Genomic DNA, 24,420 nt, shown 5'->3' on the forward strand with positions numbered 1-24,420 from the left:
GATGGATCCACATTAATTAACAATAGGGATATGATCCTAGTGTTCAGTGTTCTTATCAGACTTATCAGTCTTATCAGACTGACATTAATCAATGCAGAAACCTTTGACCATTTACCTCAAGTTGAAGTCAATCGGTCCCATTGAATGCCATTAAGCTCCTTTCAAGTGACAAAAAAAACCTGGTGCTGATTCTATTCCAGCTGAGATCTACAAGGTGGGGAGTCCATTGCTCATCCAAATATTGACTGAAATTTTCCAGGTTATATGACATGAAGGGGTTATCCCCTAAGAATTCAAGGATGCCTCCATTATCCCTCTCTGTAAAGGTAAAGGGAATAGATTTTCCTGTGACAATCACAGGAGTATTTCTTTTTTAGTCATTGGTGTTAAGATTCTGTTTTGTTTTGTTTTGTTTTTTGCAAGGCAGTGGGGTTAAGTGACTTGCCCAAGATCACACAGTTAGGTAATTATTAAGTGTCTGAGGCCCAATTAGAACTCAGATCCTCTTGACTTCAAGGCTGGTACTCTGTCCACTGTACCACCTAGCTGCCCCTGGTAAGATTCTTGACAGAATAGGCTGATCAATAGGTTGATCCTTCACCTGAATGATGGTCAACCTCCCTGAGAGCCAGTGTGGCTTCAGAAAAGGTTGAGAAACAGTTGATATGGTGTTTGCTGCCCTACAACTCCAGGAAAAATGCAAGGAATAGAACAGAGGTTTATATACAATGTTTGTAGATCTGACCAAGGCCTTTGATACTGTCAGTCATAAGGATTTATGGAAAATTATGTGAAAATTTGGTTGTTCATCAGTATTGTATATCAATTTCATGACAGCATGCATACCTGGGTTCTGGATAGTGGCTGATGCTCTCAAGATTTCCCAGTCACCACTGGAATAAAACAAGGATGTGTCCTTGCTCCCATACTTTTTAGCATGATGTTTTCAGTTATGTTATCAAATGCCTTCAATGAGGATGAACATAGCCTCAAGATCAGCTACTGGACTGTTGGCAAATTCTTCAACAAGACCAAGTGGAGGGAGTGTTGGTGCATGCTTATTTACAGATAGCTATAATTGCAATATCTGAAGCCAAGATGCAACAAAATATGGATCAATTCTCTGCTGCTTGTGCTAATTTTGGTCTAACAATTAACACCAAGAAAACACAAGTGCTCCATCAACCAGCACCACACCATCCATATATGTGGAACCATCTATTACAGCAAATGGAGAAATTTTGAGTACTGTGTTCAAGTTCACTTACTTTGACAGTGTTCTTTCCAAGGAGGTACACATTGATAATGAGGCTGACACACACATTGGCAGAGCTAGTTCAGTATTTGGGAGGCTCTGAAAGAAAGTATTGGAGAGAAGAGGTATTAGATTGACCACCAAATTGAAAGTCTACAGAGCTATTGTGCTGCATTGTTGCTATATGCTTATGAAACCTGGACCATCTACCAGCACCATGTGAGGAAACTGAATCACTTCCATTTAAATTGTCTTAGGAAGATTCTAAAAATTACCTGGCAGAAGAAACCAGACACTGAGGTCCTTTCTTGAGATAAACTGGCTAGCATTCCAACATTACTACAAAAAAATGCATCTATGATGGACTGGACATGTTGTTAGAATGCCAGATGTATGTGTGCCAAAAAAAACCTATTTTATAAAGAATTCACTCATTTTGTGGAGAATTCATTCATTGTTATGGCAAGCACTAACAATGGGGTCAGAAGAAGCAATACAGAGACACCCTGAAGATCTCATTGAAGAATTTTAGAATTGATTGTACAGCTTGGGAGACACTGGCACAGGACTGACCAACATGGCATGCCTTCAATCAATGAGGGTGCTGAAGTCCATGAGGAAGACAGAGTTGAAGCGTCTCAAAGGAAATGTGATGTTCATAAGTTTAGTGTGCCCAACTTGTAGTAGAGCATTCTGAGTTTATCTGATCAGCTACAGTCAGGCGCACTGTAATTTGTCTTATACACAGTAATATCATTTTGGTCTTCTTCAGTAATGAAGGACAAGAATCTACCAACCAATCATTGCTCAGTACTCATCTACAGTTTGCAGTTCTAGGGTGGAAAGGAGTGCTAGTTTTTGTGGTTGCAAGGAAGCAAAGCCCCTCCTTGGCCCTCATCAGAGAGGGGGCTGCACTCTATGAGGAAGGCAGAATTGAAGCAGCTCAAAGGAAACGTGACATTCATAAGTTTATAGTACCCACCCAGGTATTCTCATGAACTATTTGTGTTCAAACTGTGGTAGAGCATTCTGAGTTTGTATTGGTCTTATTTGCCACAGTTGGACACAGATGTGTAATTTATCTCAAACACAGTAATATCATTTTGGTCTTCTTTGAAAATGAAGGACCAACCAACTCAGATCCATGTTGCAATCTGGGAACTTATACTGCCATATTGGAGCAAGGACCCTCCTCACAATTCCAAGGTCAGAGGGGGGTGCTTGTGGTCTACCACAGGCCAGATCACAGGCAAAGCCTCTCATAAGACCTTGAAGGAATTGGGGTGGGGTAGGTGTCCCTGAAAACAGGTGCAAAAACCCTCAAAATCTTGAGAAAGTGTGTCCTCCACTCTGGAAGAACCTTAATAAAGAGTTAAAATCAAGTCATAGGCTGGGGAAATGAGCAAACAACAGAAGAAAAAGAATCTGACCTTAGACAATTGCTTTGGTCCCATGGAAAATCAAAATACACACTCAGAAGATGACAAAGACAAAACTTCTCTATCCAAAGCCTCCAAGAAAAATATGAATTGGTCAAAGACTATAGAAGAGGTTGAAAAAGATTATGAAAATCAAGTAAAGGAGATTGAGGAAAAATTGGGAAGAAAAATAAGAGTGATGTGGGAAAATCATGAAAATCAAGTCAGCAGCTTGGTGAAGAAGATTCCAAAAGATACTGAAGAAAGTAACATCTTAAAAATCAGTTTAGGGGGTAGCAAGGTGGCACAGTGGATAGAGCACCAGCCCTGGAGTCAGGAGTATCTGAGTTCAAATCCAGTCTCAGACGCTTAATAATTTAACTACCTGTGTGGCCTTGGACAAGCCATTTAACCCCACTGCCTTGCAAAAATCTAAAAAAAAAATTCAGTTTAGGTCAAGTGGAAAAAGTAGTTCAAAAGGTCAATGAGGATAAGAATACCTTAAAAAGCAGAATTGGCCAGATGGAAATGGAGATACAAAAGCTCTCTGAAGATAATAATTACTTTAAATATAAAGGAACTAAGGGAAACTGATGACTTTGTGAGAAATAAAGAAACAATAAACAAATAAAACAAAACTAAATGAAAAACTAGAAGAAAACTTAAAATATCCCATTGGAAAAACAACAAACCTAGAAAATAGATCCAAGGGAGATAATTTAAAAATTACTGAGCTACCTGAAAGTCATGACCCGGAAAAGAGCCTAAAATATAAATAAATATAGGATAATGCACCATGATCACATAGGATTTATAGGGGACTTTCCAAGAAATTCTCCAGGAAGATTGCCCTGATATTTTAGAAGCAGAGTGAAAATAGAAATTGAAGGGATCCACCAATCACTCCAAAAAATAATTCCCAGGAATATTATAGCCAAATTCCACAACTCCCAAATCAAGATGAAAATATTACAAGCAGGTAGAAAGAAACAATTCAGATAGCATGAAGCTACAAACAGGATTTAGCAGTGTCACCATGAAGGGTTTGTAGAACTTGGAATATGATTCTGGAAGGCAAAAGAGTTTGAATTTCAACCAAGTATCAATCATCCAACAAAACTGAACATACTCTTTCGGGGGAAAAGATGGATATTCAATGAAATAGGGGGATTTTCAAACTTTCCTGTTGAAAGAGCTGAACAGAAAGTTTGATCTTCAAGTGTAGGACTCAGGTGAAGCATAGAGTGTATGGACAGAAAGGACAAATGATGAGGGATTTAATGATGTTGAACTGCTTGTATTCTTGCAAGAAAAGATAACACTCATAATTCATATGAACCTTCTCATTTATTAGGGCAGTTAGCAGCAGCATATATAGGAGGGAAGTGAATACGAAGGTATAATAAAAAGATGAGTTAATGGGCGAGAAAAAAATATACTGGGGAAAGAAAAAGAAGAGGTAGAATGGCTAAGATATTTCACATAAAAGAGGCAAGAAAAAGCTTTTGCAATGGAGTGGAAGGAGGGGAAAGGTGAGAGGGAAGTAACATACACATTCAAAAGGGTATAGAAATCTGTCTTACCCTTGAGGAAAAAAGGAAAGGGATGAGAGAGGAGAGGTGAGGCAATGTAGGTAACCGAAGAGAGAGAAGTTCATGGAAGAAGGTGATCACTTACAAGACACTTTTGAGGATAGAAAGGGTGAAAGGAGGAGGGAGGGAGGGAGGGAGAGAAAGAGAGAGAGAGAGAGAGAGAGAGAGAGAGAGAGAGAGAGAGAGAGAGAGAGAGAGAGAGAGAGAGACTAGAATAAATGGGGGTGAGGAGAAATAGGATGAGAAAAATAATTTCAAATCAACTTCTCTGATGGATTTATATGATAAAGAATGTGATCCATCCCAAAGACAGAGTTGATGGCATCTGAATACAGACTGAAGCACACTTTTTTTCCTCTCACTTTGTAAAGTCACCCAGAATTATAAGCTTGTTCTTTTTCAGCATATTGATGATGAGGGTTTCATAAAATTTTTCTTTGACTTCATGGGTTTATCATGGTGGGAATATAAACACTGATGTTGGTGGAATGGTGCTTTCTTCGAAGTGGCAATTGCATTTTTATGAGCCTGTCTTTCAGTCCTTTTGGTAGGCATAGAAACTTGTTGACTACATTAATTTTGGTGTTGTTCAATGAAATTTTTTTTGTATTTTAAAATTCTCTCCCTTTATTTTTTCCAATTACATTTAAAGATAGTTTTCAACTACATTCAAAGATACTTTTCAATATTCATCCTTTTGCAGGATTTTGAGTTCCTCATTTTTCTACCACCCTCTCTTTCCTTCCCCTCCCCATGATAGCAAACAATCTAATATAGGTTATACATGTACAATTGTGTTTAATATATTTCCATATTAGGAATATTGTGAAAGAAGAATTAGAACTAAGGGAGAAAAAAGGTCATGAGAGAAAAAACAACTTAAAAGAAGTTTTTTTTCCCCAATTGATATTTTATTTTTCCAATTATATATTATGAAAGTTTTTCAACATTCATCCCCATACATATGCATATTAATAAGTTACATAATTTCCTTCTACCCTTCCTTACCATCCCCCTCCTCTGAGCAGCAAAGAATCTAGGGAACATTTTACATATACATGTATGTTTGTCATGTTTACAGATTAATAATTTTCTGTATGAGGAACTAGGACTAAGGGAAAAGAAAGAAAACCACGAGGTAGAAAGGAAAAACATCAGAGAAATTTTTAAAAAGTGAATGTAATGTTCATTCGGATTCTGTAGGGGTTTTTTGTTTTGTTTTATTTTGTTTTTCTTCCTCTAAATTTGGATAACATCGTTTATAACAGGTCTCCCAGGATTGTCCTAGCTCTCTCAGCTGCTATGAGGAACTGCATCTATCAAGGTTGATCAACTCACAGTGTTGTTATTAATGAGTACAGTGTTCTCTTGATTCTGCTCCCCATGCTCAGCATCAGTTCCTGTAATTCATTCCATGCTTCTCTAGAGTCTGACCATTCAGTTTCTTATGGAACAATAGTACTCCATAACATTTATATACTGTAACTTGTTCAGTCATTCCTCAATTGATGAGCATCCCCTTGATTTCCAACTCTTTGTCAAAACAAAAAGGGCTGCTACGAATATTTTTGAACAAGTGGGTATGATCAGTTTTATTACTCTTTGGACATAGTTCCATATTGCTCTTCAGAATGGTTGAATTAGTTCACACCTCCACCAACAATGCATTTGTGTCCTATTCTACCCACAACCTCTCCAACATTGATTGTTTTCCTTTGCAATTCTCTAATCAGCATTTTTTCATATGATTATATATAGCTTTAACTTCTTTGTTTGAAAACTAACTGTTCACATCCTTTGGTCATTTATCAATTGGGGAATGACTTGTAAGTATAAATTTGATTCAATTCTCTATATATTTTAGAAATGAGACCTTTATCAGAATCTCTAGCTGTGAAAATTATTTTCCAGCTTTTTGTTTTCCTTCTGATCTTGGCAGCATTAGTTTTCTCAGTGAGAAACTTTTAAATTTAATAGTAAAAATCATCCATTTTGTAATTTATAATGTACTATATTTCTTGTTTGGTCATAAGTTTCTCCCCTTTCCATTGATCCAACAGGTCTATTAATTATTCTATGATATTGCCCTTTATCTCTACATCCTATTCCCATTTTTGACCTTATTTTGGTATAGGGTGTGAGATGTTGGTCTTTGACTAGTTTTTGCCACACTGTTTTCCAGTTTTCCCAAGAATTTTTGTCAGATAGTGAATATTCATTTACTATTATTTCTTTTGAATCTTAATCCACTGGTCCATTACTCTATTTCTTGACCAGGCAGTTTTGATGACTGCCACTAATTATTGTATATTTTTAAATCTGGTAGAGCAAGGCTCCTTTTCTTTTTCATCAGTTCCCTTGATATTCTTGACCTTTTGTTGCTCCAGATGAATTTTATTACTATTTTTTTCCCCTAGCTTGTAAAATAGTCATTTGGTAGTTTAATTGGTATGGCACTGAATAAATAATTTGTGTAGAATTGTCCTTTTTATTATATTAGCTTGACCTAACCTTGAACAATTGACATTTTTCCAATTGTTTAGATCTTTGTGTGAAAAGTGCTTTGTAATTGTGTTCATACAATTTCTGAGTTTGTCTTGGGAGATAAAATCCCAGCATTTAATATTATCTGCAGTTACTTTAAATGGAATTCTTTCTATCTCTTGCCCTTGGATTTTGTTGTTCATATATAGAAATGATGATTTATGTGGGTTTATTTTATATCCTTCTAATTTTCTGAATTTATTAATTATTTCAAGTGGTTTTTTTAGATGATTTTCTCAGGTTCTTTTAAGTATACCATCATATCATCTGCAAAGAGTATAAGTTTTCCTTACTCATTGCCAATTCTAATCCCTTCAATTTCTTTTTATTCTCTTATTGCCAAAGCTAACATTTCTAATACTATATTATATAGTAATGGTGATAATGGGCATTCTTGTTTCACCCCTGATCTTATTGGAAGTATTTCTAATTTATCCACATTACATGTATTTGTTGATGGTTTTAAGATAGATACTGCTTATGATTTTTTAAGGAAAACTCCATTTATTTCTGTTCTTTCTAATATTTTTAATAGGAATGGGTGATGTATTTTGTCAAAGGCTTTTTCAGCATCTACTGAGATAATCATGATTTATGATGGCTTTTTTATTGATAATGTTCAATTATATTGAATGTTTTTCTAATATTGAACCATTCCTGCCCTATAAATCTTAAGTGATCATGGTGTATTATCCTAACTTGCTGAAATCTCTTGGCTAAAATTTTATTTAAGATTTTTGCATCAATGTTCATTAGGGAGATTGGTCTATAATCTTCTATGACTGTTTTGGTTCTTCCTGGTTTGGGTATCAGCACCATATTGGTATCATAAAAGGAATTTGACAGAACTCCTCCAATTTTTTTTAAAAGTTTATGTAGAATTGGAATTAATTGTTCTTTAAATGTTCCAAATCCATCTGCATCTGGAGACTTTTTCTTAGGAAGTTTACTGATGGTTTCTTCAATTTCTTTTTCTGAAATGGGATATTTAAGTATTTTATTTCCTTTGATGTTAATCCACACCATTTGTATATTTGTAAATATTCATCCATTTTACTCAGGTTATCAAATTCATTGGCATATAGTTGGGCAAAATAGCTCCAAATTATCTCTTTTTCACCTCATTGGTGGTGAGTTCACCCTTTTCATTTTTGATAATGGTAATTTGGTTTTCTTTTTTATTATCAGATTAACCAAATGTTTATTAATCTTTCCTTTGATTTTCAGAATTTCTAATTTGGTATTTAATGAGGGATCTTTAATATTTTTTAAGATTTTTTAGTTGCATTCCTAATTCATTGATCTCCTCTTTATTTTATTCATATAAGCATTTAGAGATAAAGAATTTCCCCTAAAAGTTGCTTTCTATGCAACCCATAAATTTTGATATGATGTCTCATTATCATTTCTATGATTTGTTACAAGGTGGTATGGGACTCAGTTTTAGGAATGTGGTAAAAGTAAATACAATGAACCTAGGGTGTATACAATCTGAGGGTACAAGGCGGTGCTATACACAAAAGAAATACACTTTTATCTGGGGAAACTAACCACAAGTAAGATGAGCTCTGAAGGAATCTTAAGGTTCTAAGAGATGGAGCTGAGAAAATATTCCAGGCATGGCAGACAGCTTAGACAAAGAGAGATGAAACACCATATGTAGTATTACTGTTTAAGGACAATTTGGTTGGAGAACAGTGCATGAGGTGATGTATCATCATTCTGAAAAAGACAGACTGGGACTAGATCACGTGAAGGGTTTTAAACTCCAAACCAAAGATTTTATATTTAAAGACACTGAAACTTCTTGAAGAGTTGCATGGATAGACTTGCATATTAAGAATATCATTTTGGAAGCTATGTGATGGTTGGATTGAAAGAAGAGAAACTGGATTCAGAACATAATTAGAAATTTATTTTAACAGATCAGTTGGTAAGTGAAGAGATAGCCTAGCACATAGTAGGCATATAATAAATGTTTGGAGACTTCTGACTAACTGACTGGACTAGAGTAGTTATACTTTTTTATTGTTGTTGTTTTTGTATGGCAATGGAGTTAAATGCCTTGCCCAAGGTCAGACAGCTAAGTAATTATTAAGTGTCTGAGGCCATATTTGAACTCAGGTCCTCCTCACTCCAGGGCCGGTGCTCTATCCACTGCACCACCTAGTTGCCCCCTAGTATAATGTTGATAAGAATGATGTTGAGGAGGTAGAAGAGTCAGATTGATTGGATCTGAGTACTGAGGGAGAAAATTGAGGGTGACTCCTAGATTGTGAAAATGAGTGACTAGAAGAATGGTGTGCCTTTGACAAAAATACTTAAGTTAGGAAGTGGGATGGTTTTAGAAAAAAAAGATGGATATATTAAATTTGAAATGCCTATGGAATATCCAGGTGGAGAGGAATAAAACTCAAGAGAGTGATCAGGATTGTATTATCTATATAGATCAATGATAGCTGAATCCATAGAACCATCAAGAGAAGGTATAGAAAGAAAAATGTTAAGAATGAACTTTTGGGGCATACTCAGGCATAGGAAACTGAGAAGGATCAGACTGGAAGTTCAGAAGTAAAGCCTGACAGAAGACTGTCAGAAAAACCATGCAGGTGTGAATATTCAGAAAGAAGAGCATAAGTAACCATCAAATTTGTAAAGCAATAAAGAAGGATGAGGACTGGGAAAAAGGCAATTTTGAAAATAATTTCACTTTTTTCTATCATCTCCTAAGTTATCATCCTCTGTCTTTCTTAGAAAAAGCTCTCTCCATTCAGTTTTCTTGACCTTCTCATCTCACACACCTTTTTTAAAACCATTTTAAACTGGCTTTTAAGAAGTCTAGTTATGTTGGCACCATCCCAACATAAATTGTTCTTGCTAAGAGCAATCCATTGCACCCATCTAGCACCATGAACAGGAGCAAAAAGATCCACTTCAAGAAGCAAATTTTTATTTCTTAATCCTAGGAATTTGTAGATTTGAAAGGAAGAGCTATCCTGGAGATTGACAAGGCACATTTATTATCTTTTTTTTCCCTTAGTTATGCTCTCCACTCTCCCTATTTCTAAATTTTATCCATTTCCTCATGACTTAATCAAGATCATGAGTTTAGTGGCAAAATTGAGGTCTCCTAACTTCCAGTTTAGGATTCCTTTCTGCTCTGCCATTCAGCTTCTCATCTTGTGTCCTACACATGAGTACTTGAATGTTGCTAAGGAAAACTTGGTCCATTTGATGAATCACAAACATTCCTCAAATCATATTACTAGTGAAGGTAAGCCTTTGTAATTTTCAGCTAGGAAGAATGTAGATATATCCATTTCTACCTCTTTGATAGACTTAAGGGCATTTCCTGAGACGGTATTTGTTCACCTATTCATGTCTCATTGAGGATGGTGCCTCAGTGATTATAATTTGATTGACTCTAGTATGGATCTGTATACCAGATGAACAGTATATCAGACCTATAAAATTTATGAGACAGACCTATGTAGATCTCTTTGGAGTTCAAATCTGGCCTCAGACACTTACTAGCTATATGAAGTCTGGGAAAATTACTTAACCATGCCTCGGTTTCCTTATCTGTAAAATGAAGTAGAGAAGGAATACCATTCTAGTATCTTCACAAAGAAAATCCCAAATAGCATCATAAAGAATTGGAAACTGAACATCAAAAAAATGATGAGACTTCCTGCTACTCTGTCGCTAGGGGATTTGAAGCTTCTGTTACTCATAGTCATTCTTCACACACACACAAAAAAATCCCTTGGGGAAAAAAAGGAGGAAAGATGAAACAAAGAAAAGATTGAGGATAATACAGGGACTGGAATTATCTCTTGGTATGCTCAACTCCCTCTATAGAGTTTGCATTTCACTGTCCTTAAAGAATGAAAAGAAAAGCAAGGTTATTATCATGAAGAAATCAGAGAGCAGGTTAGAATATTTCTCTAAACCTTTTATGGGAAAGTGGCTTCCACCCTCATAAGTTCTGTTTTGGTTCCTTTAAAGGAAATCTCTATCACTATGGTTCTCACCTTATAACCTCACAGGGGATCATGAAGGATGTCTAATCTATGAATTCAATGTCATAGAAGAAATCTCCATTCTTTCTACAGGAAGTATCACTTGTGCTACAGTCAGAAACACAGTTCTGGTCTATGGATAGTTCTCTTAGTCTAACACTTAGACAAATATCTTAACATCTATGGACCAACATTCACATAAAGCAATGGAATACTTACTACAAATAAAGTTATTGAAGACGTATATTAAAAACTTTTTTCTTGATTTAATTGAAATATTATTTCTTTTGTTTAAAGTTCTTTCCAGTTTAAATTAGAAGGGAAGTTTATACCACTTAAAACTTCTCAAAAAATAATGCCCTCCACCAAAATTTCTAGGAAAGTGCAAAAAAATTAAGGTCCTGGGCAACAGATTAAGGGAACAATGAAATTAAAGATGAAAACAATTTTTTCTAAAGATATTTGGGTATTAATAAGATGGAAGAAGTCCTTTTAATTACATCAAATCCTCTCTTATTAGATGAGAGAAGAACTCTTGAATGATCAAAAGGGATGAGAAATTTTAGGAGAAATATTGTCTAAGTGACTATTGTTTTATTAGATCAAACACTATAAAGGCAAAACTGTGTTTTATCATGCTATAACATGATTTCAAAACGTTTTTTGGTTTTGGGGGGTTTTACAAGGCAATGGGGTTAAGTGACTTGGCTACAGTCACACAGGTAGATAATTTTTTTACATGTCTGAGGCCAGATTTGAACTGACTTCAGGGCTGGTGCTCTATCTCCTGCACCACCTAGTTGCCCCCAACTTTTTTTTTTGTTAAAAAGATGTCTGAAGGCATTGAGGGGACACTGCTAGTTTTGATATTTCTCTCCAAGAACCATACTTGAATATAGGATGTTAAAACTGTTTTTGGAGAACAGTATTAATATTTAGATAATGAAGCATATTAAAAACTTCCCTTTCAGTTTCTCTAAAAACATTAATACTTCTCTAACCTAAAAACTCTTTCCAGACTTGTCCCACTCGGAAGGTGGGTTAGGTCAAGAACAAAAACAAAAAAGGCCTTTCTTAAGGAAACTAGATAAGAGCAGAAACCCAATTTGGGACAAAAGTTCCTCTTGTCTAGTTTAGTTTATTGCTTTCCCCCATCTCCTGAAAGTGACTGACTGACCAACCCGGGGAAATGCCGTCTTCTTCATTCAGAAAGGATTAAAATATTGATCCATAAAGAGATCAATTCAGTACTTAGGATTTTAGTAGTTCCTGTAAAAGTGTAAATGATTTGTTTTTAAACAAGAATTATATTTGAATATATTGCGATATCCTCCTTGTTCAAGATTCCTATACATCATCTCTCAAATTGTCTTGAGTAAGAGACATGTCTGAGAGCATGTTCAGGGGAACGTTATCAGTTTGAACATTTCTGTAAATAGAAATGCTAATATATTAAATTTAAATCAATAATAGTATTAATTTTTTTCTTGTACACAGACATGGAGATACAAGCAAAAAGTTCATTTTTAAGTTTAGACTCAGCATACTTCCTTTGGAATTAACCAAAGTATTAATCTGTCACCAAAAATTCTTATATGTGTTACATTCAAAAGGTTATTTTCTGGTATGAATTCTCTGGTGTTGAATAAGGCCTGACCTATGCCTAAAAGTCTTTTTACATTCATTACATTCGTAGGGTTTCTCTCCAGTGTGAATTCTCTGGTGCTGAGTAAGGGCTGAGCTCTGATTGAATGCTTTCCCACATTCATTGCATTCATAGGGATTTTCTCCTGTATGTATTCTTTGGTGCCTAATAAGCACTGAGATTTGACTGAAAGATTTCCCACATTCATTACATTCATATGGTTTCTCTCCACTATGAATTCTCTGATGTCTAATAAGCTTTGAACTCTGACTGAAAGCCTTTCCACATTCATTACATTCATAAGGTTTCTCTCCAGTGTGAATCCTCCGATGCTGAATAAGATCTGAGCTCCCCCTGAAGGCTTTACCACATTCATTACATCCATAAGGTTTCTCTCCAGTATGAATCCTCTGGTGTTGAACAAGATGTGAGCTCCACCTGAAGGCTTTTCCACACTCGTGACATTCATAGGATTTTTTTCCATTGTGAATTCTCTGGTGTTGAATAAGGGCTGAATTTTGTTTGAAGGTTTGGTTACATGCATCACATCTATGAAGTCTTTCCCTTTGATGTATAACTAGGGTTGAGTCAAAATCATAGCTTCTTTCACACTCTTTTTGCTCAAAATCTTTCTTAAATGGGGGGATAATGCTGTGAGTAACTGTCACTTGCATGAAATCTTGCTCCTGAAAATCGGAACCATTGAGTCTTTCCCCTACAGGATTTCTATGATGCTTTTCTAAGGTGCTTTCACATTCATGGTCTTTTTCAAAATCAAGTCCCTGGGTTATGCCTCCTTGGGATGTTTCTGATGTTACCCTCAGTGATTCTACTTCAAATATTTTCTGTTTTTGAGCTGGCCATTTATTTTTAGTCTTACTCTGATTACCTGAAATAATAAATAGAACATAATAGATGTCATTTGTTTCTTGTATTTAAATTAAAAAAATTCTCTGTTCTCGAACAGTGTAATCTCATTTTTTTTTTAGGTTTTTTTTGCAAGACAAATGGGGTTAAGTGGCTTGCCCAAGGCCACACAGCTAGGTAATTATTAAGTGTTTGAGACCAGATTTGAACCCAGGTACTCCTGACTCCAGGGTTGGTGCTTTAACCACTATACCACCTAGCCGCCCCGTATAATCTCATTTTGAGATTAATACCTTCTGGGAATAATGAAAAGAGGTAGGAATAAAAATAACACTTTCAGAACTTAAACTATTATGAGCAACAGTCACCAAAACCATCTAATACTGTTTAAAAAATAGGTAAATCACTACAATAGACTAGAGAAGAGAAAATCAGAAACTATGACTCAGTGATCTAGTGATCAATAAACCCAAAAACAAAATATTTAGAAAACAACTCACTATTTCATAGAACTTGCTAGAAAAACTGGAAAATAATGTGACAACAATTAGGCTTAGACAATAATTTCACAGTGGATTCTGAACAGATATGTAACATTAATATTTGTGATCATACCATAAAAAAACCAGGAGAAAAACAGATCATATACCTTTCCCAAGTATACATAGGAAACATATTCTTAACCAATCAAAAAAACAGAACTATGGAAAAGAAAAGAAAATGATTATATGAAACTGAAAAATTTCCATACAAACAAAATTAATGTCTATAAGGATAAGAAAGAAGGTAGTGAATGGGGGGGGCTTTTTTTAAAATCAAATTTCTCTGATATCCAGGATATATAAACCATACATACATATACACACACACACACACACACACACATATATGTATGTATGTATATAACAACAAATACCTCCCAAAAGAAAAATAGTCAAATGATATGAACATGTAATTCTTAAAAGAACTGTGAACTATTAACAACCATATGGAAGAATTTTCCTAATCATTAATAATAAGAGAATTAACTGCAAATCAAATAAATCCTAATGTTTCACCTCAAATCCAGCAAGTTGGAAAAGATGCTTAAAAACAGTTCTCAAGGGGTTGTATATAGGAAGTTAGACAACCTTCAAAGCTACCTCTGCAAACCTGGAAGTCATTGAAAAGAGCTCCCCGTTCCAAACATCAAAGTTGCCCACTATCATTGGTCAGAGGACTGTTCTATTCTGACTCTTCTCTGTTGCGTAACTCAAGTTAGCATTAAGAAAGGTTCAGTGTCTTTATATATAAGAAGTTTTAAGCTCTTCTGTATAACATTTAGTGATTGCCTGTTAGATAACAAAAACAGAACTAGACTGGGGTAGAAGTGTGGTCATAGACAAGATGGGAAAAGGTGGTGAGAGATCTTTTAATTCAATCTTTTGCCTTAAAGTAAATTAATACTGAAATCATTTTGAAATGTTTGTTGAGTTATCCAGGGATCAAGAGTCCACAAACAGCTCCCTTTAAAGGATAAGAAAGATATTTTTGATCCAACTAAAAATTCTATAAATTGAACATCCTCAAAGAGGGCAAAGTAGATTTGCATTTTTCTCATAAAATTCTTCATCAATTTTAATATCCTGCCATGCCTTATCTATCCTTTTGTATTCTAGATCAGTTCCTTTGGACTTTCTCACAGATTTATTTTCTATCCTGATAATAATTTCAGTCAGTCTTTTCTGAGCTTACTCTAGTTTCTCCATATCTTTGTAAAGTACGTGAAAACTAGATTCAATGATCCTTATTAAGGGGCTGACCGAGCCAAGTAGAGAATTAAATACCAAATTATAAATGACTTTCTGCTTTTAATATTTCAGTGTCAGGATGGCCTTTTTACCCCAGTGGTGCTATGCTGCTAACTTACTCATTTTGTAGGCAATTATAACTCCCCCCACCATTCTCCTCCCACCCCCCCCCCAGCAGGATTTTTCTTCTGTGCTTGTTAATTCTTTTTCTATCATGTATGTGTTTTATTAGGCATTCTTCCCTCTACATGCAGAACCTTATTCTTTTTTTTTTTTTTTTTGCAAGGCAAATGGGGTTAAGTGGCTTACCCAAGGCCACACAGCTAGGTAATTATTAAGTGTCTGAGAACGGATTTGAACCCAGGTACTCCTGACTCCAGGGTCGGTGCTTTATCCACTACGCCACCTAGCCGCCCCACACTACGCCACCTAGCCGCCCCACGCAGAACCTTATTCTTATTATATGTCATGGCTTTTTTTATCTGTCAAAAATCATCTTAAAATTCATTCCAGTTTTCTGAAGTATGAACAGCCCTACCTTTGTTATTATTTGGAAACATGTTGAACATGTTGATGACTTTTGACTTCTCAACATTAAAGAACCACAATGTATAGGTATACAGGAATGTTTGGTGGGGTATTCCACCTATTTGTTTATCTACCTTGAAATATTATGAAAATAATATTCAATCCAAAAAAACCCAAAACCAATATTCAAGATATCATTTACCAATTCTTCCTTGTCTATGAGTTTTATGATAACAATAAATTAAATTGATATAGCATAATTTGTTCTTCCCGAAACAAGGTCACCTCATCCATAAAATCTTCTTATATTTCACTGGTTATTAGTGACATCTCTTCTTCCCCTACTTCCAAGACCCCAACTACAGCTGTAATACTGTACACTAAAGCTAGCTGTGTTAGTATTTAATTCCCCTACTATTCTTAAAAGCCACCTCCTCCCATCCCAGTGCCTGATGTTGTGTTCTTTATCAGTAATACATTGCTATGAAATATCTTATGGTTTTTGCAGCTGCAAATTTCTGTACAATTTGCACTTAATACCTTTGCATTTCTCATTATTAAAATTCAGGAATTTTGAAAATCATCCTCTTGTCTTCCACGACAGTACAAAAAATGATGATTAGAAATATGGCAGAATTTGTCAAATATCCTAGACTTCATGCCAGCAGTCCCTGTTGATGTAAATAAATTCAGGTTTTCTAGTTACTCTGTTTCTCTTCCTATTTTAGTACTACTAGTAGTTTGTCAGTTCAGCCGATTAAAACATTGTAGTATTAATGATGACAAGACAATGTTCAATTAACATACAAGCCAGACAGCACTGCACATCTAAGTCGTGGTTTACCAAAAATTTATTTAGTCCCATGGAAGACAGAAAAAGAAAATATAAAATGATCAGCAAAAATCCCCAATACTGGAAAAGCAAAAGGCTAATGGAAGTACATTGGCTGTATCATGTCAAAGATGGTATTATTTTAGTTTGGATTTTCATCCTGTATTGAATCAGGAACATTTCAGAGAACTGTTCACATCTAGAAAGCCTCTAATAATTATTGTCACTGATATTCCTATAGTATTTTAAAGTTTGCAAAGCATTTTACATATATCATTTCATTTGATCCTTCCAACAACCCTATGAGATTTATTATAAGTATAATTAGCTACATATTACAGATCAAGAAACATTAGCTCAGAAAGACGAAGTGATATGGTTAGAGGGAGGATTTGAACTCAGTTCTTTTTGGACTTCTGAGCAAGGCATTCTTTCCACTAATCTCAGTTGTCTTTTTTTTTTTAGGTTTTGTTTTGTTTTGTTTTGTTTTGTTTTGTTTTGTTTTTTGCAAGGCAATGGGGTTAAGTGGCTTGCCCAAGGCCACACAGCTAGGTAATTATTAAGTGTCTGAGATCGAATTTGAACTCAGGTCCTCTTGACTCCAGGACCAGTGCTCTATCCACTATGCCACCTAGCCACCCCCTCAGTTATCTTTCTACTGTTATCATTTACCCCATTATCATTAAGTTCCTTTCCTTATAGCTTTCCTCTCTTTGAGGGAAGATCTTTTTTTGATGAATATATTCAGTCGAAGTTATTTGAATATTAACTATTTAGCCTTATACAATTTCTACTGTTATCATTTACCCCATTATCATTAAGTTCCTTTCCTTATAGCTTTCCTCTCTTTGAGGGAAGATCTTTTTTTGATGAATATATTCAGTCGAAGTTATTTGAATATTAACTATTTAGCCTTATACAAGAGTTAAGTTTGCCCAGTCCTTCAGGAATAGCTTTCAAAGCAGCTACCAGTTCTTAAATTCTTTTCATTTTATTTTTACTATTAGTGTCCTTATTACAATCTGTTTTTAAAGTTCATGATTTTTATTTTCTCTTAGAATTTTGTGGGACCTTGTATGTAATCATTTAAGAAGCCATTTCCCTCCAGGTTTCACATCTACTTTTAATACCTCAATTTAATTCTCCCTAATGGTAAAATTTAAATCAATCCCTTCTCTAGTTGATTTTTCTGCACAGAAAGCATAGTGGCCCCCACACAATTCCAAAATCCACTTGCATATTTGCCTGAGAAACAATTTACTGGATCATACTTTTCCCATTAGTGAAAATCTTCTATTATTACCAGATCCTTATTACCTTATTATCTTATTACCTTATTACCAAAGGCAATTTTCCCCACCTTTTTCACCTAACTTGAAGGACTAAATGGGTAATAGATACCTATCATTTTGTGAGCCTTGTTTTTTAAAAAACCCTTTGTCTTCAACCCAAATAAGTTATAGTGGCATTACATAAATATTTCTGATATACAGGCTTATTCAATCTCCTCTTTCCCAAAAGACCTCCCTAGTCTAATACTCCAAGAATAAATGCTATCACTCCTAAAGATGGAAAAAAAAGAGTAGACAGGAAGCAAACAGACAGAAACAAATAGGATGGAAGAAGAGATGGGAAGAAAAGGGTTATGAATAGATTAGATATAGATAAATCTTGTTTAGAAAAATGGGAAGCCACTGAAAAACAAGTTTTTAAAAAGTGATACAATTCATCCAATTCACTCCCAAAAGTCTCAGGAATCAGCCTGTTATCTGAGAGTTGCTAGCAAAAGGGGACTACATCTTTCTAAATATCAGGAAGGATGCTATCAGGTAAAGAATTAGAGACAAAACAGAAGAAAGAAGTAAAAAGAGCTTCTGGACAAAAACTTCTAATAATACTCCTCGCCTTCTTTGTTCTTCCCAAATAGAATGCCACTCCTTACCATTCTGTAGGTGATAAGACTCCTTAGATTCACATTTGAGATGGGTTTCAATGGGTTGCATATTCAATGATTCCTTTGATGTTCTTAGAAGTGGCATCTCCTTCCAGACTACTTCTTGCCCATTTCCATGGATCTGAACCTGGAAACAATGGGGTTCTGTTTGGTTTTTGCTGGATTAATTATGGGAAGTGAAGCTAAAAATCTCTTAAGAATGAAGAACAGGAAATATTCACCCAAAGGCCAGAGAATAGATGAAAGAAACAAGATTACTTTTTCCTCAAGAATGATGGGGAGACAGGACAGAAGAAAAACTAGAAACAAAACAAACATGAGCATTAACAATGCTAGCTATGTCTTTTGTAGTTTAGTCCTTTCAGTTTTATCTAATTCCTAATGACTCTGTTCTGTTTTTTTCTTGGCAAAGATACTAGAGTAGTTTGTGATTTGCTTCTCCAATTTATTTTACAGATGAGAACAAACAGGGTTAAATGACATGCCCAAGGTCACACAGCTAGTAAGTATCTGAGGCCAGATTTCTCAGGTCCTCCTGACTTCAAGGCAGTATGCTATCTGTACCACTTAGCTTCCCTAGCTATGTCAGATAATAGGCTTAAAATGTATAACTCTCTTCCCACTGGCATGAAGTTATCCTCTTGCTGTGGTCCATGTTCCAAGGCTTTGCTTTTTTACCTTTATTTTGAAAAAAAATTTAATTTATATCTTTTTTTCTTATACCATTCTCCAGTGATTACTTGCTCCTTCCCCTTCAACAAGAAAACAAAGGAAACTGGTTAAGTTAAATTGATAGACAAAGCAATTATCTGACAACATATACAAATAGTGTCCCAACTTCCAAAAGGAGTAAAGTGTGTTTCATTATCTATTCTTTTGTCTTTTCATTTCTGACATCAGATTGTATCAATTTCCTTCCTACCTGCTGGCCTGGTTCATCAAGTTCTTTCTCCAAATCCTCCAGCACAGTCACTGCCTCTTCTCCACTCCCTGGACGATGCTCCTGCACCCAAGTCTGGAGTTCCTCTGGAAGGATGATCAGGAATTGTTCCAGAACCAACAGCTCTAAGATTTGTTCCTTTGTGTGCATCTCTGGCCTCAGCCACTGATGACAGAGTTCCCGGAGTCTACTTAGGGCCTCCCGAGGCCCAGGGGTATGGTGGTAGGCAAACTGTCTAAAACGCTGACGGAAGATCTCTTGACAGGGGGGATTATTTCCTTGTAAGGAGGATTCTTGTTCCCAAGTATGGTCCTCCAGATCTTCCATCTTCACTATCCAAAGTCCCTCTTGTTCTGGCAGAGAAGGGGTCCTGCCATATTCTGCTGACATTCTGGGTTGAGCAGGTCAGGAGAAGGCTCACTCCGGCTGGGCTTTAAGTGTTGGGAAGAGATTATCTCTAAGAGTCTATACTCCAAAGGCATAAAAAAAGATCATCAGTGTTCAGAAAAGTAAGCAACTAAATTAGAAAATGTCAGTATAACACTTTTCTTTTATCTAGTCAGGATTCCTTCAGGTCTTCTATAGACTGGCAACCCCCCCCCCCCCAAAGGCAGCTTTGTAAGTAACACACGATATCTATATTTTGCCATGATTCTGCTCTATGGGCAAACAAATGTTATGCTTCAAGACTATTTTACAGGTCTCAGGGCTCAGTCTGGCTCCCTAGGTACCCATTCCCTTCCCATTATAAATGAATAATATCCTTTTCATGAGTGATTAAAATAATCTGTTATCTAAGTCTGTCAAACTGAGTAACTCAGTCTTGAACAGACTAAGACATAACAATCAATCCTATCCAACCACCAGAGGTATAATTTGTAATGATCCCACTGATTTTCACTATAAAGCATGAAAAGGGAAGACAGGTAAGAAACCTGATGCCATGAAGATTAAACAATATAGATCTATGATTTCACAAGTACAGAGAACTACCAGGTGAGTAAACTCCCTTTACCAACGAAGTTTGGCACCTTCTTTACAGATTTTAGGGATTTGCCTAGAGTAACAAGAGATTGTTATTTGTCCAGGGTGACAAAGTCAGTACTTGTCAGAGGTATGACTTGGAATCTGGTATTCCTGCCTTCTACTATGCCAAGATGCCTCTCAAATCAAACATACTCAAAATATAATTTAACCTTCTCCCAAAGCCAGCTACTTTGCCTAGTGTCTATCTCTTTCTCTTACAATCTAGACATTCATGTACAAATCCTTTGATGTTATTTAAAACTTGCCTTCTTGTTTATGTTTCTTGCCATTCCTATGTGCCTTCTCCCAAGATCCTTATTTCAGTTAATAAGTCTGTTGATTTAGGATATCGTTTTTATCTGCCATTCTTCTATATTCTACTATCCTAGTAAAAGACCTGCAGTTAAATAGGTTTTTTCTGAGTTTGAAACTATTGGTCACATTCATCACAAAGATTAAATCAAACTGAATGTCCCAGAGATAAAACATGTTCAAAACTGACCTCATTATTTTTCTTCCCAAACCCTCCACTCTTCTCAACCTTTATATGACTCTCTTGAATGTATCGCCATTCTCCTGATCATCCAGGTTCACAGTCTATGTGTCATCCTTGATTCCTCTCTCATCTCCCAAAACAAATCTGTTTCAGGGGTCTGTTGATTATATATTTGTATTATCTTTCATATATGCCCCATTCTCTAATGTGAAACTATCACCATTCTGGCATAGGTTTCATTATCTTACATCTTTTTTTGCAATAGTCTGTTGATCTTCCTGCAATAGTCTCTCCTCTCTTGAGTCCAACCCCCTACTCAGCTGTCATAGTATGCTTCCCAAAAGTGCATGTCATTCCCTTTATGATAAACTCCAGTGGCTTCCTATTACCTTCAGGATCAAATATAAAATCCTTGGCTTGGCATTAAAAGCCATTTAAAACCTGTCTCTGCCCCCCCAACACACACACCCAGCCTTCACCTTTTCAATATTCCTACACCTTGCAAGCCTCTCCTTGGCTTTCTCTCCTTGATCTTAGAAACGGTAACACTGGTTTCCTTGCTATTTCTCTCAAAAGATGATTCTTCTCTCATGCCTGGAAAATTCTCCCATCTCATCCTTGCCTCTTGGGTTCAAGAATCATCTAAAATCTCAAGATGCATTGGGCCTAGAGTCAAGAAGACCTGAGTTCAAGTATGCCTTAGTCACTCAATAACTGTGTGATCTTGAGTAAACCACTTAACCTGTTAGCCTCAGTTTCCTCATCTATAAAATGGGGATAACAGCAGCACCTACCTGGCAGGATTGTTAAGAATCAAATGAGATTGTTTTTTAAAAAGCACCCAGCACCGGTTTGCTATTACTATTTATTACACAAGAAGCCTTTCCCTGATTCTTAATTCTAGGGCCTTCTCTCGATTGGTTACTCTTATTTATCTTGTACACAACTTAATTGTGCGTAGCTGTTTCCCCGCGGTCTCCCCTTACCCCCGAAGACCTAGAGAGCTCCCAGGGCCCCGGGGCTGTGTTTTGCCTTTCTTTGAATGTCCAGGTTTAGCAGAGCATGTGCTGCTGAGCTGCCCAATCACCCTTCCTGAATTTTTTGTTTCTCCAAATAATGAAGGGCTGTACTTAGCACTGAAGATGCTTATATTCTATTGGCAGTTTTCATATTTGATGGCAGTCATTTCTCAGAGGTTTTCAAATAAAAAAGTTGATCTGCCACCAATGAAAGAGACGGAGGTGGGGGTGGAGGACTACCTGTTGGGTCATGGAGGGATAATTCCTTTCCTGGCCTGGAGACCATTTCTCACCTTTGTGAAGCTAAGGGCCCACCTCTCAATAGGGTTGAGCGCAGGGTCTTACAGAGCTTCTCTCCCTCCCTCCCCTCCATCTTGTCCTCGTCCCTGCTCAGTCCAAACGCAGCTCGAGGAAAGACGTCACGGGCAAATGCTATTACCATGGTGACCGCAGAACACACCCCCCCCCCCCCCCCCCCCCCCCCACTGTACATCAAAAGTAAGGACCCGAGGCTCATCCCCGGGCTTCCTGCAGGCCAGAGTGGCCGCCTTTCCGCAGGCGGGGGCCGGGATGCGCTATGGGGACCAATAAGCTGGACCACCGGGTCCGCTGGACCACCGGGCCCGCTACCCGACTCACCGCACAGGCTCTACGGACTCCGCGCAGCCGATGAGGTGCCGAGGCTGGGACGGCTGGGACGCTCAGCGCGGCTGCAGGCTCTGAAAGCTAGTGCGCTTGCGCAATGTCTGCACCACGTTTTCCAGAACAGTCACTCAGAGGTCTCTGCTACTGTGAGTTTAGAGACGGCCTCAACCTCCTTAGGTGGTACAAGCTTCTGACTCCCCTCCCCAGTCCCTGCAAACATCTCTACTTCTGTCTTCATGACAGGACTGAGCATGTGCAGGCTGCAAGTCTGTTCTAGGGAAGAGTTGTAGAGACTAGGGCAAGGCTCTTTGCTACTTAAAGCCAGGGCAACCACTTCAACGTCTTCCTCTTTGCTCTTTCTACTTTGCCTTGGTTTTAAATGGTTAAAGTTTCTCACTCCAGGTCACTTTCAGTCGTCCTGATGAATCTTTCCGTTGGCACTAGAAGGCTCCAGAGGAGAAAGTGAGGCTGGTGCCCTTGCACAGCCCCTCTCTCACTGAAATCCATCTCGCTTGCACGTCAGGCATCACTTCCCTGATATCATGGTCCTCTTCAAGAATGAAAGACAAGCAACCTCTGTGAGCAGAAGTAGGGGACCCAACTGGAACTGGACAATTAAAAACACAGCTTTCTTTCTTTTTTTCTTTCTTTCTTTTCTTTTCTTTCTTTCTTTCTTTCTTTCTTTCTTTCTTTCTTTCTTTCTCTCTCTCTTTCTTTCTTTCTCTCTTTCTCTCTTTCTCCCTTTCTCTCTTTCTTTCTCTGTCTCTGTCTCTGTCTCTCTGTCTCTCTCTCTCTCTCTTTCCCTCCTCCCCATCTAGAAAAACAAAAGGTAAAGAATTTCAAGGGAACCAAGGGAAAAAACTGGGAAGGAAGGTGGCTTAACTGTACCAAATCTCAAACTGTATTATAAAGTAGTAATTATTAACACAATCTGATACTGGTTAAGAAATAGATTGATGGATTCAGTGAAATAGACAGGTGCACAATACATTTTAGCAAATGGCTATAGTAACCAAATCTTTGATAAAAACCAAAGGTCTAAGCTTTTGGGGGAAACAACCTCATTATTTGGCAAAAACTGCTGGGAAAATGTCACCAATTGGGGAATGGCTAAAGAAATTGTGGTATATGTATGTTATGGAACACTATTGTTCTATTAGAAACCAGAAGGATGGAATTTCAGAGAAGCTTGGAAAAACTTGCATGAATTGATGCTGAGTGAGATGAGCAGAACCAGAAGAACACCCTAACAGCAACATGGGGGTGATAATCAACCTTAATAGACTTGCTCATTCCATCAGCCCAATAATCAGGGACAATTTTAGGGTATCTTCAACTGAGAATATCATCTGTATCCATCTGTGGAGTTTAAACAAAGACCAAAGATTAATACCTTCAATTTTTTAAAAAAGTTGTCTTAATGTACTACATAATTTTGCTATCTCTAATATTTTATTTCTTCCTCGGGGATATATTTTTTCTCTCAATACTTTCAATATTGATCAATGCATAGCATGGAAACAATGTAAAGATTATCAGATTGCCTTTTGTGGGGGAGGGAGAGGGAAGAGGGGGGAAATTGTAAAATTCAAAAACTTACAAAAAATGATAGAAACTACTATTGTATATGATTGAAAACAAAATATTTATATAAAAACTGCTGGGAAAACTGGAAAACAGTATAGCAAAAACTAGATATAGATCAACATCTCACTGTAGACCAAGATAAGGTCAAAATATGTACAAGATTTACACATAAAATTTGATATCATAAGCAAATTAAGAGAGCATGGAATAGTTTACCTGTCAGATCTATGGATATGGGAAGAATTTAGTACCAAATAAGT

At 36.7% G+C, this 24,420-nt stretch overlaps 2 protein-coding genes across 3 annotated transcripts in view; both read right to left on the reverse strand.

The window, feature by feature from the left end:
• The window catches only part of LOC141514624 (uncharacterized), a 115,717-nt gene that overhangs the window by 42,969 nt on the left and 48,328 nt on the right, over positions 1 to 24,420 (reverse strand). The window contains exon 4 of the mRNA XM_074225594.1: positions 12,489 to 12,954. Coding sequence (XP_074081695.1) covers positions 12,489 to 12,954 — 466 coding nt within the window. The remainder of the gene's footprint in view (positions 1 to 12,488; positions 12,955 to 24,420) is intronic.
• On the reverse strand, positions 1,267 to 23,187 carry LOC141514622 (zinc finger and SCAN domain-containing protein 23-like). 2 transcript variants are annotated; one of them, XM_074225591.1, is made up of 4 exons: positions 22,568 to 23,185; positions 19,370 to 19,852; positions 18,436 to 18,574; positions 1,267 to 1,354 (listed from the first exon to the last, which is right to left on the reverse strand). In XM_074225591.1, the coding sequence occupies exons 2-4, from the start codon at positions 19,775 to 19,777 to the stop codon at positions 1,338 to 1,340; spliced, it is 564 nt and encodes a 187-aa protein (XP_074081692.1). In that variant the 5' UTR covers positions 19,778 to 19,852; positions 22,568 to 23,185; the 3' UTR covers positions 1,267 to 1,337. The 2 variants fall into 2 exon arrangements, with proteins under 2 accessions (XP_074081692.1, XP_074081693.1); XM_074225592.1 differs by lacking the exons at positions 1,267 to 1,354; positions 18,436 to 18,574 and adding an exon at positions 13,215 to 13,365 and having other exon boundaries at positions 22,568 to 23,187.

The sequence above is a fragment of the Macrotis lagotis genome, chromosome 2, assembly GCF_037893015.1.
Source record: "Macrotis lagotis isolate mMagLag1 chromosome 2, bilby.v1.9.chrom.fasta, whole genome shotgun sequence".
Taxonomy (NCBI): domain Eukaryota; kingdom Metazoa; phylum Chordata; class Mammalia; order Peramelemorphia; family Peramelidae; genus Macrotis; species Macrotis lagotis.

Coding starts and splice junctions, on each gene's coding strand:
- LOC141514622 (XM_074225591.1), bottom strand. CDS start 19,777: ATGTCAGCAGAATATGGCAGGACCCCTTCTCTGCCAGAACAAGAGGGA. Junction 18,575..19,369: donor TTGATGAACCAGGCCAGCAG/GTAGGAAGGAAA, acceptor CATTGTTTCCAG/GTTCAGATCCATGGAAATGG.